Source organism: Sturnus vulgaris, chromosome 8 (assembly GCF_052056855.1).
Source record: "Sturnus vulgaris isolate bStuVul1 chromosome 8, bStuVul1.hap1, whole genome shotgun sequence".
Classification (NCBI taxonomy): domain Eukaryota; kingdom Metazoa; phylum Chordata; class Aves; order Passeriformes; family Sturnidae; genus Sturnus; species Sturnus vulgaris.
In genome coordinates this window covers 18617830-18631081 of record NC_142250.1, presented here as the reverse complement: position 1 = coordinate 18631081, position 13252 = coordinate 18617830, and the positions used below count along the sequence as shown (strand labels likewise).

General features: G+C 44.2%; 1 protein-coding gene across 2 annotated transcripts in view; it reads left to right on the top strand.

Annotated features, from left to right (window-relative positions):
• Positions 1-13252, top strand: part of TLL2 (tolloid like 2) — an 86476-nt gene that overhangs the window by 54732 nt on the left and 18492 nt on the right. For both annotated transcript variants that reach the window (XM_014879969.2, XM_088169031.1), the window contains 4 exons: positions 2858-2982; positions 6797-6912; positions 8761-8863; positions 11647-11763. In XM_014879969.2, the coding sequence (XP_014735455.2) occupies positions 2858-2982; positions 6797-6912; positions 8761-8863; positions 11647-11763 (461 nt within the window). The remainder of the gene's footprint in view (positions 1-2857; positions 2983-6796; positions 6913-8760; positions 8864-11646; positions 11764-13252) is intronic.

Sequence of the window (13252 nt, the reverse complement as noted above, 5' to 3'; positions counted from 1 at the left end):
AATAGAAGCATGGCACAAGAGACTGTAATGACAGCAGGAACAAGTTTTTACCACTGGCATTTCTGTTCTCATCTATGTCAGAAATTGGCTTGTTTTGCAGTGTATGGATGCACACTTTTATTTCCTGGTGCATTCCTTATAGACATGGCAGCAATCTAAACTGAATGTTACCGTATCATGAAACATTTTATTTTACCGTTTTCAAGATCATAAATGGCAGCTTAGCAAGCAGAAAGTTTAAACCTCCACAAAGCTCTAAGCAAGTAGCTGGTTACCTTAATTCAGTAAGTGGCTTGCTGGCAGATGTGACAGCACATTCTGGAGTTACAAAACACGACCTGTGGAAAGCTCATGTTCAAATCAGGATGCAGGTAGCACTGCCTCCATGTTGGGACAGCATCTTGTATTTGCAATGCACTGTCCTAATTCTGCACAAGACACACACAGATCCTCCACAGGTTTTACTGCATGAAGAGTCATGTTGTCTCTCTGCTGTAGGTGGAGGTGCAGAATTGGGACAGAAGGTCCAAAAAAAAAAGCCTGTGGCTGGGTCCTTAACCTGTCTTGAATATTTCTTGAATGTTGTTTAGGCACCTGCATTTGTTACCCTTTCTACTGGGCCATGAATGTTTAGCATTTGTTGAGATCAGTTGATAATTTCATAGCATTGGGCTGGAACTTTGCACATTCAGAGTGTTGTGCAGATGCTGATGACTTGTGTGAGTCTCTTTTCAAACTCTGTTTTTCTTAGCTGGTAGGAATGGTGAGGGGTTGTGCTTGGCTGACAGCTGCCTTGGGCAGCTAATGCATGTTCTGCCCATGGCTGGACAGCAAGAGAATGGGGCAGCCAGGATTCATGGGTGGTTCTTCTCCTACCTCTGGGAGGAAAGTTTAGGTATTTTACTCAAAAATGGTTCTGGTATTAGAATTCCTGAGCTGCTCTGTTTGATGATGTCTGTTTGTTGTTTATTAACTTCTGAATGGAAGTATTTGCACTTTTAGAGACCCTCACCAAATGTGCAACTTTACATTCCAAGTGTTTTTAAGCAGATGAGGTTTGGGTGGACAGCGTGGGACTTCTGGGACTTGTGTAGTTTGGACAGACTCTCCCGTTCTTGGTTCCTTTAATGGCAAAATGAGAGAAACTGTACTTACTGCTCTGTAGCTGGGAGTCATGTTCAGCAATACATGTGAAAGGAGAAAAAAATTCAATTGGAGGAAAAAGAAAAACCAAAAATCTTACTGCCTCGGCATAGAGTACAGCCTTCTGGAAGAAAATGTGTTTGGCAGGTAGCAAGGGTAGTTTGAAGTTATGGGTTGTTGGCATTGTTTGAGCAGTGCCTGAGGTATACACTGTGCAGAAAGCTGAGGGCTGTGAGTGCACAGTTGTGAGGGCTGGAATGGGAAAAAGAATCAAAAGTTTGCGTGTGCAAGTGGTGGTTTTTCTATTAAACTCTGTCATTCTTCCCTGGTTGAGCCTGGAGATCTGCAGAAAGCATTTCACAGGCCACAGAAGTATGTCCCTGCCAAATGCTGAGTTCTTCTATGAACTCCTGAGGAGGCTTGAAAATTTACTTTGAGCAAACTGACTTGTTTCTATGCTTGTGGTGTTTCTGGAATTGGAAGATTTATTTTCAATACATAAATAAATTCAGCTCAAGGCATGCAGCTGGCATATAGAATAACAAACTGAATTTATGAATCAAAATTTCAGGGACTCACCTCAGATCTTGTAAGTATTGGTTTTGGTGCTGATCAGAAATTTTTCTACTGCTGAAAAAACGCCAACATCTCCCATGCAACAGCTGATTCCAGTTTTCAAAACAGATTAAATTCCTTTTCCTCTATTTCTTTCTTAAGTTTGAATATTTACAAAACAATTTCCCCCCTTCCCTCTCCACCTCTGGACCAGGCAGCACTAAAATTATTGCTTCTGCCCTGAGTTCCCATTGGACTCTCTGGACAGTTACACCCTGTCCTTCAGATAGAGCAGTCTGCCTCACTGAGCTGATGCTGAAGGTTAAGCTTGGCATCCCCAAGCCTGTTTGGCATTCAGGTGTGCAGTAAAAGGTTCCTATGGTCTGGACAGCCTGGCTGCAAGAGCTTGGATTTTGCCAACCTGGAGTTCAGGTTTCTGATTCCCTGCCTCCTTCCCTACAGTCCTAATGCTCCCTTTTTGCATTTGGGTCTCTCTTTGCGTGCAAGCTCTAGCTTGGCTGCGTGGACTGCATTTTGGTAGAAGTGAGGCCCGAGCTTAAATCCTTCACTGGACTGAGATCAGAAGTGGAGTAAAGAGCTCCTGAGTGTGAAGCACATGGAAGAAATAGTAGCAAGTAAAAAGAGGCAGAGACAAGTGGAATTACTAGCTTGGAAACTCATACAGAACAAAGGTAGAGCACATGATCTGTTCCTCTTGTTTGTGGCAGCCCCAGTCACTGCCAGCCCAACCCCATCTGCTACTGGGAAAACTCTCCATCCCTCTGCTTCTTTGGCTCAATCACCAGATCTGTGTTCCTGCTGAGCCAGATGTGCCATGAACCATCTGGAGGAATATTTCATTGCTTTTTCTGATTTATGGCAAGTAATGTGCTACCTCAAACGGAGGCAGCAGCCTCTCTAATTTTGAGATATCCAAGAGGAATTTTCTGTCTTGGCAGACTTGCTTCTACATTTGGAAGCTGTCTGCTATAGTGAGAAGGCTGTCTTGAGGTAGTTAGCAGTTATTAGAAGCTGAGCCACTATTGCTTGTTAGCATGGGATATATGGTCAGGGTGATGGGGTGTGGGAGGCCTGCCAGCTCTGTCTGTTCACTGTGTCACTTTCCCTACTTCACTCTATGTCTCTGCTCTTCCTTTAGAGGAGTTTTCCTGGACACCATCCTTCCCCGTCGTGACGATAACGGCGTCCGGCCGACCATCGGTCAGCGAGTTCGCCTGAGCCAGGGGGACATTGCTCAGGCCAGGAAGCTGTACAAATGCCCAGGTAAATATGGCCTGGGGAGATGGATCCTGCTTTATCATAGGCACATGGTTTATGTGGAAGGCAGAGAGGAGCACCTTAATGATCCCTTTGAGGAAAGAGACTTGGGAATCACAGACTATCAAGTGCTTTAGGCTGGAGCCGTGGGGGAGAAGTGAACTTGCTTAAAATGTGTCTCATGTTAGTACTTTGCCAGTATTCTTGTTGGGTTTAGGGCTTCAGATTGGTCCAGTGTAGGCTCTGTTCATAGAAAATTAAACCAGTGTGCAAGACTACAGGCAGAGTGGGGATTAGGAGTTAGCAAAATGGTGGGAAGATGTCTGGTAGACTGAGGCCCTGGAAAGTGCTGGATGCAAATCCACTGTTTTTCTGTATTCAACTACAGGTCAGAAAGTATGAGTCCATAAGGGTCTAGAATGAATTCTGAGGGCTTCAGGGTCTGTATGTTTGAAGATTACTGCTTTTAGCTTGTAATGGGTGATATAACTTTCAGGTCTGTTAGTTGTAATTAACCTTTTTTTTTTTTTCTCTTCCCTTTTACCTCATCATTACATTTTTCTTTTTACATTCATCATTATCTCTAAGCTGCTTTTGGTTGAATAAAACGTTGTTCTTGCAAAATTATCTCATGGATTAGTTTAGGGGTTAATTTGTTTTGCACTATGTTGTTTTGATTGAGTCTGACTTAATCCAACCAGGTTTTTCATTCTTGTAGCTGGAAGAATCAATTACAGATTTAGATTTCTCAAGGCAAGCTTAAAAGCCACTTTGGCCTGAGGTACTAACTAAAAGCTACAAAACAACTTTCTTTAAAATGAGGACTCTTTTGTGAGTCTCAAGTTTTCCATTTGCAAAGTAGAACTTTTCTTACTTTTTTTTTCCACAAAGCTTTAGCACAGGTTATTACAGTTCAGAACATATTAGGCAGCAAAATAATTAGAGGTTTAGGCCTACTAAACTTTTTTTTTTCAAATATCTGTTGTTCTGCTTTGAGTTGTTTGGTTTTTTTTTGCATCAATATTTATACACTGGTTGCATCTTAGGAAGAAGAGGTGCAGTATATTTAATGACATGAACATCTTCATCTGCCACTTGAATCTGTAGCTTGAAAAGTTTTCTTCCTCTGTAAAATACAAAGCAAAGGAGTTCAAAACCAAAGGACTTCATCTGTGTGTTCAAGCACGGTCTGAATGAGACTGTAGGATGAAGACACTGTTCAGCAGTCAAGCTGAGGATTTTAGGGTGAAGTGCAGCAGCATAACTCAGAAGTTGAGTGGCAGATGGCATCCCTTGTAGAAAGAGAGTTTCCATCTGAGAATACCTAATAATATCTCCCAAAAAAAAGAGCTAGTATGGTGGAGGATGAGTTACAAGCATGCACTGGAATCAGCCAGAACAACTGCTGTGTCTGTAGAAGCAAACAGGGCTCTCCAGCTCATTAGGCTGGAGCTCATGTGCCTGCTACAGTCAGGGCTTGCTTAGCTTGTCCCTTCTAAAACCCTGCTGTTTTAAATTGCCCTTAATTCCTCAAAACTTATACCTGCTGGGTTAAGGTTAGGGCTAAGCCAGGTGAAATCAAATGAAATTTGCTGAAGGAATTTCTGGAAGGCAAGGTGCAGTCTGCTACATAGTAGTTAATGCTAGATTTGCTATGGCTGCACAGTTGAGAATTTGATTACTGCAGTCACTACAAAAGCTTTAAAACAGCTCATCCTGCTGTCTTGTGTTGTGCTAAAGGAAAAAGGCTTGTGTAGCTGTGCTAACTGTGCAGGAATGGTTAAACTGTAAATTGAGAATGGTCCTGCATTATATAATTTCCTCCAGTTCTGCGGGCATTTTCAAAAAGATGCAGTGTACCAGTAACCAGCTGATGAGCTGTAAGTGCCTGTCACTCAACTGCTTCATTTACAAATGAGTTCTGAAGCATTCACCTTATTGCTTTGCTTTTCACCTTTGTTCCTTTCTATCTGCTCAGTTTCTGGATCTCAGAAGTACCCAACAGTTGCTTTATTGGACCTCTTGTCTTCTTTGCTGCTAAGTGCAGTACAGTCCTATTTGCTTTTTAGGGTGCTCTGCACGAGGCTGTGCTGTCCTCACAAAGATGCATTGCTCACTGTTGTGCTTCCCCCTGCACTGCAAGCAGTCCTTTGCTCCATGCTGGAAGGAAGGCCAGCCTGTCACCGTGTCTGGGGAGTTTCCTCTGCAAGGGTCAGAGAGTTAGATAGTTAGTCCTTTCATATCTCAGCAAAGTAGTCTTTGCAAGTAGACACAGCAGTACCTGTTCCATAATTACAGAATCTTGCCAGTAGCTGTGTAATTGCACTCCGGGAGAATTAAGTCTGGGCTGTTGGAAACCTTCATTGTGGTTCAGCTGAGGGCAATATTCTCATGTCACTGTGGTCATGTTGTGCATGTTTCCCATGATTTAGAGCTCCCTTTATCATTTCATGTTTGTTTAAATAGATTTTTGAGCAGAGAAACAGAACATTTATTTATCCTGGTGAGTTGTGGATTTCCCTCTTTATTAATTTAAAACTCCTTTCTGCGTCCCCACATTTATTCATCTAGTCTGATCTGTCGAGCTGTGGATCAAACGTGATTAGGGAAATAAAGAAATTCTGGCCTAGGTGACTCCTTCTCCCCTGCCTAAACATACTAAACTTTTTCAATGGAACCAGTCTTTTTTCACCTCCAACTGCCAACCCACCCATCTAAATGTAGTCATGGCTGCAGAATTACCCTGTGATAGCATCAGGCAGAGGAACAACCCCTGGCATTTCCATGAGAAAGGGAAGGCCTTAATCTTTCAAAGCACTGCTGCTCGATCAGGGATTTTTGGGGGCTGCCTTTCCGTCTCTGAGGAAACAGAGTTGCAGGTCCAGGGGAGCTTTATCATATCAGTTGGTTAGGAAATTGGAAAAACAACTGGGAAGCAGGCAAGCCAAGGTCCCTGCTCCTTGCAATGGGCACTTGGATATGTCTAGTGGGCACTGCCAAGGAAATGGGAGCTTTGATATTTGGGGTGCTCCCACCCAGCCAGCCAGCTGCTCTCCAGATGTGGATGGTCACTCCTTGTTCCAGCCCAGTCATCCTGGCTCAGAGAGCAGAGCTACAGTAGTCACAGCTTTTCCAGATGTTGGAAGCTGCAGTTCCCTAAAGGATCATATGCATGTGCATATTCTTTGCTTCCCAAAAGTCACTCTGGGATCTACATTTCATCAACTGCAGCAGGCCACAGAACAGGAAGTTGAGGAGCAATGGGCTGCTGTTCTCACACTTCGTCCTGTGCAGTGAAGTGGCTGGGAAGGTGCTGGGCAGCTGAAGCATGAGGGTGATGGGTGATGCCCTGCTTTTGTTAGGATGTTTTAAGCCCAAAAAGGACAATTTACAATGGTATGTAAGGAGAACTTCATTGAGCAGCTTGTAATGAAGGGAAAATAGATTTACAGCAGTATGGGGTTGTGAGGTGGGATGAGGTTAAAATTTTGCATTTGATTAGTGAATGAGATATTCCTCAACTGAAACCTGAAAGTGCTGGCATGGGGAAGGAAGATGAAGGAAGAAGGGTGCTTCTTTAGTAGCTGTTTCATCTGTGTCCTTGCACTGATCATCATCTATCCCAGAAATTCTGACAAATTTCACCCCCTTGGCAAGGCCTCAGGTGGTCAATGACCTTTGGCCAGTACCATGAATGAGCCCTGTTGGAGTACCAGCCACCAGCCTGCACCCTGCAGCCATGGGCAGACAGTTGGGTAGACCCTGATGTCTTTCAGAGTCACTCCTTTTTGACAGGTTTTTTTTTTCCTCTCTCCTGCAGCTTGTGGAGAGACCTTGCAAGACTCAACAGGTAATTTCTCAGCCCCTGGTTTTCCAAATGGCTACCCCTCCTATTCCCACTGTGTCTGGAGGATCTCGGTGACCCCAGGGGAGAAGGTAGGTGCCACAGCAGCACAAGGTGTACTCTGCACTTCCCTCATGTGATGCCAGTGTTAAAACCTGCCACACGATCTCTGCATGCCTGGTGTGCAGGAATGGAGCCTGGAAAGGCAGCTGAGCACCACTCAGGAGAGAGATGGAGTCAGGAATAATTGATTTTGAGGAGAGAAGTGGTAATGCTGGAGCAGAGCCCCTCACGTATCTGGGCTGTGTGTTGATCTCTGATCCTCCCTCTCAGTTTGAGACTGAACCCTGCATGGACATTTCCTGCCACCTGTTAGCTTTGGCAAGCACACATTCCAAAGCCAGTCAGATGAGTTAGATAATGTGCTGCAGTCTGGGGTCCTGAAGGGAGCTGAGGAGCCATGAGTGACATCCATGGCCTGCCCCTGTCATGCAGGCATAATGTCCCTGTCAGGGAACTCCCACTTCCCGCCTGGAAACGCCAAGCCCCGCTGCACATCAATCACCCACCCTGTCTACTTTGCTCCCAGCTCCTTTTGTTTTACTGATCTTCCTGTAGAAATGAAATCTTTCCTTAATCCAGCAACAGCAGCCCTTCAGGCCTGTCACTCCATTCCAGGCTGCAGGAATGAGCAGCCCAGCCTGGGAGCTCCATGGCAGAGTGGCTTTGCTGAGGATCACCCTCAGGACATGCTTAGGACTCAGACTCGGACAAAGAAGGGCAGAGTTTGTTCTGCAGCAGCTGCAAGCCCTGTCCCTGTCCCATGCCATGCTGAGCTCCTGCCATCAGCTGCGGGAGAGCATCACTGGGGAGGAGGGCCAAGAGCCATCCAGGTTTGACAGCTGGGAGAGTTTCATGGTGTCAGTCTTACTATAAACCCTCCTTTGCTTCTCAGCCTCTTCAGAGCTGTGTCAGGAAGGACCCAGCATTGACACGCTGAACCAATAATGTTAAAAAAGGAAATAAAGAATTGATTTCAGATTAAATGCTTCAATTTACCTGTTTAATCCAATGCAGTGATTGGTGCAAATTGTTGCACTGAGGTGTTATTTGAGAACAGATATTGGGCTCATAGCATTCATCTGCATAGAAACAGATGAATCTCCTTTTGCTATCCAAAATCAGAATACTGCAAAAATGTGGAAAAAGTGAGTAACATCATTACAGACTGCACTCTGCACACCCAACCAGGACTTTGGGGGGGAACATCCATTTTAATATGAAGACATTTCTGTGACTGTGTTCAGATTATGGATGTAAATTAATTATATGGGTCAAATCTTTCCAGAAAAAAAAATGCAAATACACACCAATGGTGACTTCCATAGGTGACCTCCCAGACCAAAGCCAGTGATCCATCTTAGAGAGGAAAGAGAGCAAAATAATAACATTTTAATGTCAAGCTCTATTTTGTAAAGCCACTGCAATGCAGTTGCATCACAGTGATGGTTGTGAGTCTGATGGTCAGAATGTGGAACCTAATTAGCAAAATTAGATATTTCTTACAAGTATCATTTATATGCAGGTATAGACCCTAAACGTGTGTGGTTTGTGACAATGTCTTTATGATTTTCACGTTACTCAAAACCAAAGGGTTTAATTTTAAAAATCCAAACGGGACTTTTTTAAAGGAACATTTTAGTAACTGAGAAGTATAGTAAAGGGTTCTCTGTTGTCATGTACTGCCATGGTTTCATTAAAATACCTTGACAAGCCTTTCTTTTTTGAGAAAAGGTGGTGTGCAAATCCTACAAATGGCCCAGCTGTCTTTGCCTGCATGCTCAACTAGGCAGCACTGTAGTGAAAATGAAACAGTCTCTAGGGTGTTCTCTTTAAAGTAACTCCCTCCCCAAAGAGAAATGTGCCCTCTCTCCTTTCAGATTATGTTAAATTTCACATCAATGGACTTATTTAAAAGTCGCCTTTGCTGGTATGATTATGTGGAGGTGCGTGATGGCTACTGGAGGAAGGCTCCGTTATTGGGTGAGTGGCTGTTTCATTTTAATTGCATTTTGTTTGTTCTTCTTGATGCTTTAGAGAGTGGGTGAGGAAAACAAACACAAACAAACTTTCCTTTGCTTGAAAGGATCCTAGGTCCAGCCAGTGCACTGGCCATCCCTTAGTGCCTCCATGCAGAGATGTCAGTGGTGCTGTATTCACTCCCAGTGATCCATGCTCCAAGCCCTGTGGTCACAAAGGCTTTATTCCTTCCTTTTCCAGCTTGAGAAATGAGGCAGGGAGGGAAGTGAGCCAGAGCCCTGGCTGGGACTAAAAATGTGGTCTCTGGAGTTTTGTTATTGCTCTTTCCTAAGTCCGGGGAAGAACTGTCAGGCAGTCAGAATGAAGCAGCTGCACAGCTCCTGACCCAAGCTCCTGCCATTATTTCTCATGAATTTGTGTTTACAAATACACAGTACTCTGTACTTTGAGCCTCTGTAGTCCTAACAGAGAACTTGCTAGGCCATGCCATGTCCAATTATGCAAGGACTCCACTCTGCTTCTGCTCCCAGAGATCTCTAGGAAGTGCAGCTCCTCTGTATCCTCCCTGTTTCTCTGCCTTCTGCTATAATAACTGCAAGTCTTCTGTCACCTTGAGTGGTTCAAGAGTCCCACTGCTTTGCCACTGCCTCTGATCCTGACCTCATCCCCTAAGCTCGGTGTCCCAAAGATGTAAAATGTGGCACTGCAAACAGCCCCTTCTGCCTAAAAGGAAGGAAGCAACCAGGTTTGGCATCATGTTAGAGGGGCTGCACCCCATACTGCAGCACAGGGCTGGGCTAGTCAGCATTGGGTCAGAGGGTTTTGGGAGGTTTGAGTGTTCTCCTTGGCCCCACTGGACACCCTAGTCCTGGTACCAGGTGAGGAGCTGAGGTGAAGCCATGCAGCTTCCCAGGTTTCAGTGGGCCTGCCTTTCAGGGCAGTTGGCAGCTGGTTTTATTGTTCACTGCCTGTTTCAGGGTTGGCAGTATATACTGCTGTTCTCTGCTGCATATGTGTCAGGTAACATTGCTCCAGCAGCTGCAACTTAGCTCCTCGTTATTTTTTTTTTCTGCTGAGTAATTTAAAGGTACTTCAGAAGCCAAGCACCTCCCTGTCCCCCTAGTGCAGGTGGGCTTGGGAGTGTTTCCATCTGGAAGGAGATGCTGTGTGAGTGGTCTGGTTCCTGCATGGGGCTGAGCCCATGAAATTAGGTCAGAAGAGGCAGACAGACTGCAATTCAGCAGGGGGTGAGGAGGGGGATTAGTGTGAATTGTGAAAGCACGGGCTTCTTGTGGAGAGAAGAAATACATGTGTGCTGCATATTTTCCCAGGGAAGTGTGTGAAAACCCAGCCTTTAAATGGTGTATAACTTTTTATGAATGGGCCCTTTATCACACTCTGAGGAACTTGCTCATTCTCGTTCCTCATCTGCGTTTCCTCTTCTTGACACCCTTGTTAAACTCCAAGTCTAAATCAAGGAGGAAGTTGCTCAGTGACCCTAGAGGAAGAAGGTTTGCAGTACTGATGCTGTTTTTAGCATCCCCTTTGGGAGCAGAGATGGACAAATGCTATTAATATGCTGCAGGGCTGTCACACTGCCCCAACAGCACTGGGCAGGTAGGGGGCACAATAGTAACTGAGTAAAGCTGGGTCCAAGATAATATTCAGATGGATGACTCTGCAAGAAAAAAAACTGATAGTGAAACTGCTATTCCCAGCCAGTTAATGTGAAATATGATGCTGTAATGAAGGTAAGGCACTAACCAGGTTTTTACCCAGTGGAAGTTCAAAGATGCTTTTGCCTGGTGTTGGAAGGCCAGCATCCCTGTCAGCCCTGTCCTGGCTGAATTCAACCTGAAGAGCTGCTCTTTGTTAGATTCCAACTGGGATTCAGCTGGACAGGGTGCCAAGACCATGTTGAATTCGGTGTACAGCCCTGCTGGTGTCAGCTGAAGTGAAAAAACATGTTTGTGCAAGCTCCTGACCCAAGTGCAGGTCCCTGCCTATCAGTGCATACTTGGTGCTTGCTCTGTTTCTGTGAGGAGCTTCTGGCTTCAATAGAGGAGCACCAAATTTGGTTTGTTGAGGTTATCCAAGCTGCAGATGCCATCTGCAGCTGTTCTGCTTCAGGATTCATTCCTACTGGCAAACTTTGGGAGTTTACCAGTGCTGGTACATGCCAGAGACCTCAAAGCTGGGGGAATCAAGGAGCAAAATTGCTCCTGGTTTCTTTCTCTTGAAAGAAATTTAAAAAGACTGCAGAAGCTTAACCAGGATTTGTTAAACAGAGAATGAGATAAGTATTTTTTTCTCATCAGCATGGCCATGTCCTGCCCTTGGTTTGACTTGGAGTATTTACTCCTGGGTGCAAAGTGCTGAAGGAGTTTTCAAGGCTTAGCAGGTGGAAAGAACATTCCCTAATGCCACATCTCTAGAAGGACGGGGATGCTTTCCCACCATGGTAGCCCATTTGCTCAATTCCATAATCAAGACAAGAGCCTGTTTGAATTTACCAGGGCAATAGAGGCTTCATTCATAATTACTGGATTCTGCTCTCAGCTGAAGAGAACTATAATTCACTTAATAATGGAAAAGAATATGACTTAAGGAAGGGGGGACACAGAAACTTATTCAAAAGCACAATTAATGGGAGTGAAAGGGTGTTTTACACAAGCACATTCCTTTAACCAAAGACTCTTTGCTCTCCAGGCTCACAGGTGCCCGTTATGCTGTGCTGTCTCTCAGGAGATGATAGAGATCTTTATTATCTCTTTCCTGCCTTCTAGGTAGATTTTGTGGTGACAAGATTCCTGAACCAGTAATCTCCACAGACAGCAGGCTGTGGATCGAGTTCCGGAGCAGCAGTAACATCCTGGGCAAAGGCTTCTTTGTGGTCTATGAAGGTACAGCCCTTTGCTAGAGGTCTGCATTGTAGGGGCAGGTGAAGCAAGATCCAAGGGCTTTATGGGATCAGCAGGAGTTCTGCTGCACTGTGTGGTTGGATTCAGCCATGCTCTTGTTTTTATGTGATTTTGTGGCTTGTTTCAATAAGGCGTGGATTTTCCAACTAGATTATCACATTTTGGGGGGCACAACAAGATGGGAACATAAAGCAATAGCTTCCATACTTAGGCCAGGTTCTGTTTGCTCTAACCAGCCCCTTCAATCAGCAGTGTGTGGAGCAAGAGTTTCTTTACTTTAACAGGCCAAGTTCTGTTTGGGGTCATACATTTCATATCACTTAATACAGATTGTATTGGGGTGGTTTTGTTTGGTTGGTTGGGGTTTTATTCCCAAATTCCAAGTTTGTTCTTTTGTTTCTCCTTTGTATGTTTTACTTACAGAAAGTTGGAAATTAGCATGTCAGATCTTCTACAGGTCAGGTATTTTAGAAACTTGCATGGCACTGAGATGATGAAACCACTTCAGAGGAGGAGCAATACTACCACAGTCATTAAAAATCAGTAACTTCCCTTTTCCATATATACTTGGGTTTTTTTCCAGTAATGATTCTAAAATGTATTAAAAGCCCTCATTGTTTTCTGGGCAGCAGGCATTTTTCTTAGAAATACCAGTGCTGTCAACAGCATTGAGGTAGACTGTATTGATACCAACATTGCATCATCTTCTTTCTTCAGCCACAGGAACAAGCATAATGCTGGAAGCCCAGTGCCCAAGTGTCCCATAAACTCATGAATAATGATACTAACAGAGGGAAGTGAAGCAAACATGGGACTGTTGGGAAAGTGCAAATAAAGCATATAAGGATTTCACAGCAGTTTGGGGCTAACAGATCTGTTTCACAGGAGAAATATCTGGTTTCTGCAGGAATTGTTGCCCCAGAGACAGAGGTAGCTTGCCTGATGTTTGGTTTTTTAAAACATCTCTCCTGAAAAGCAGCTGTTGCCTGGACCATGTGGTTTGTAACACCCCCTTTTATGGTAGTTTGTTGGAATCAGAAGTGATCAAATTAGCATGTATGGCATCGTCCTTCATATTGCTAAATGGTATTGGGAGAAAAATAATTTTACATTGGCTGCATTCCAAAGTCACTTTGCAAAGTGACTTTGTTTTCCCTTGACAATTTCCCATATTTCCTGCTGATTAATAAATGATCCCTAAAGATTCAATAAATATGAGCTTGCTTAACTTAACTTATAAATAGAGCAGCTCAAGGTGGAATGGGCATCTACTGGTCAAACAAACTCTAATTCATATTTTCCTGTCCCTTCAAGAATGGTTTTTTATATAACCATTTCCTGCAAGTAATCTCCTGATTTAAGGCTGTGAAATCCATGGCTGTGCCTGAGAGGAAGCAGAATATGATTGGTGTAAACCAGCTTGTGCTACAGACACAGTGATGGCCCATTACACATTTCCATTCTTATCTCT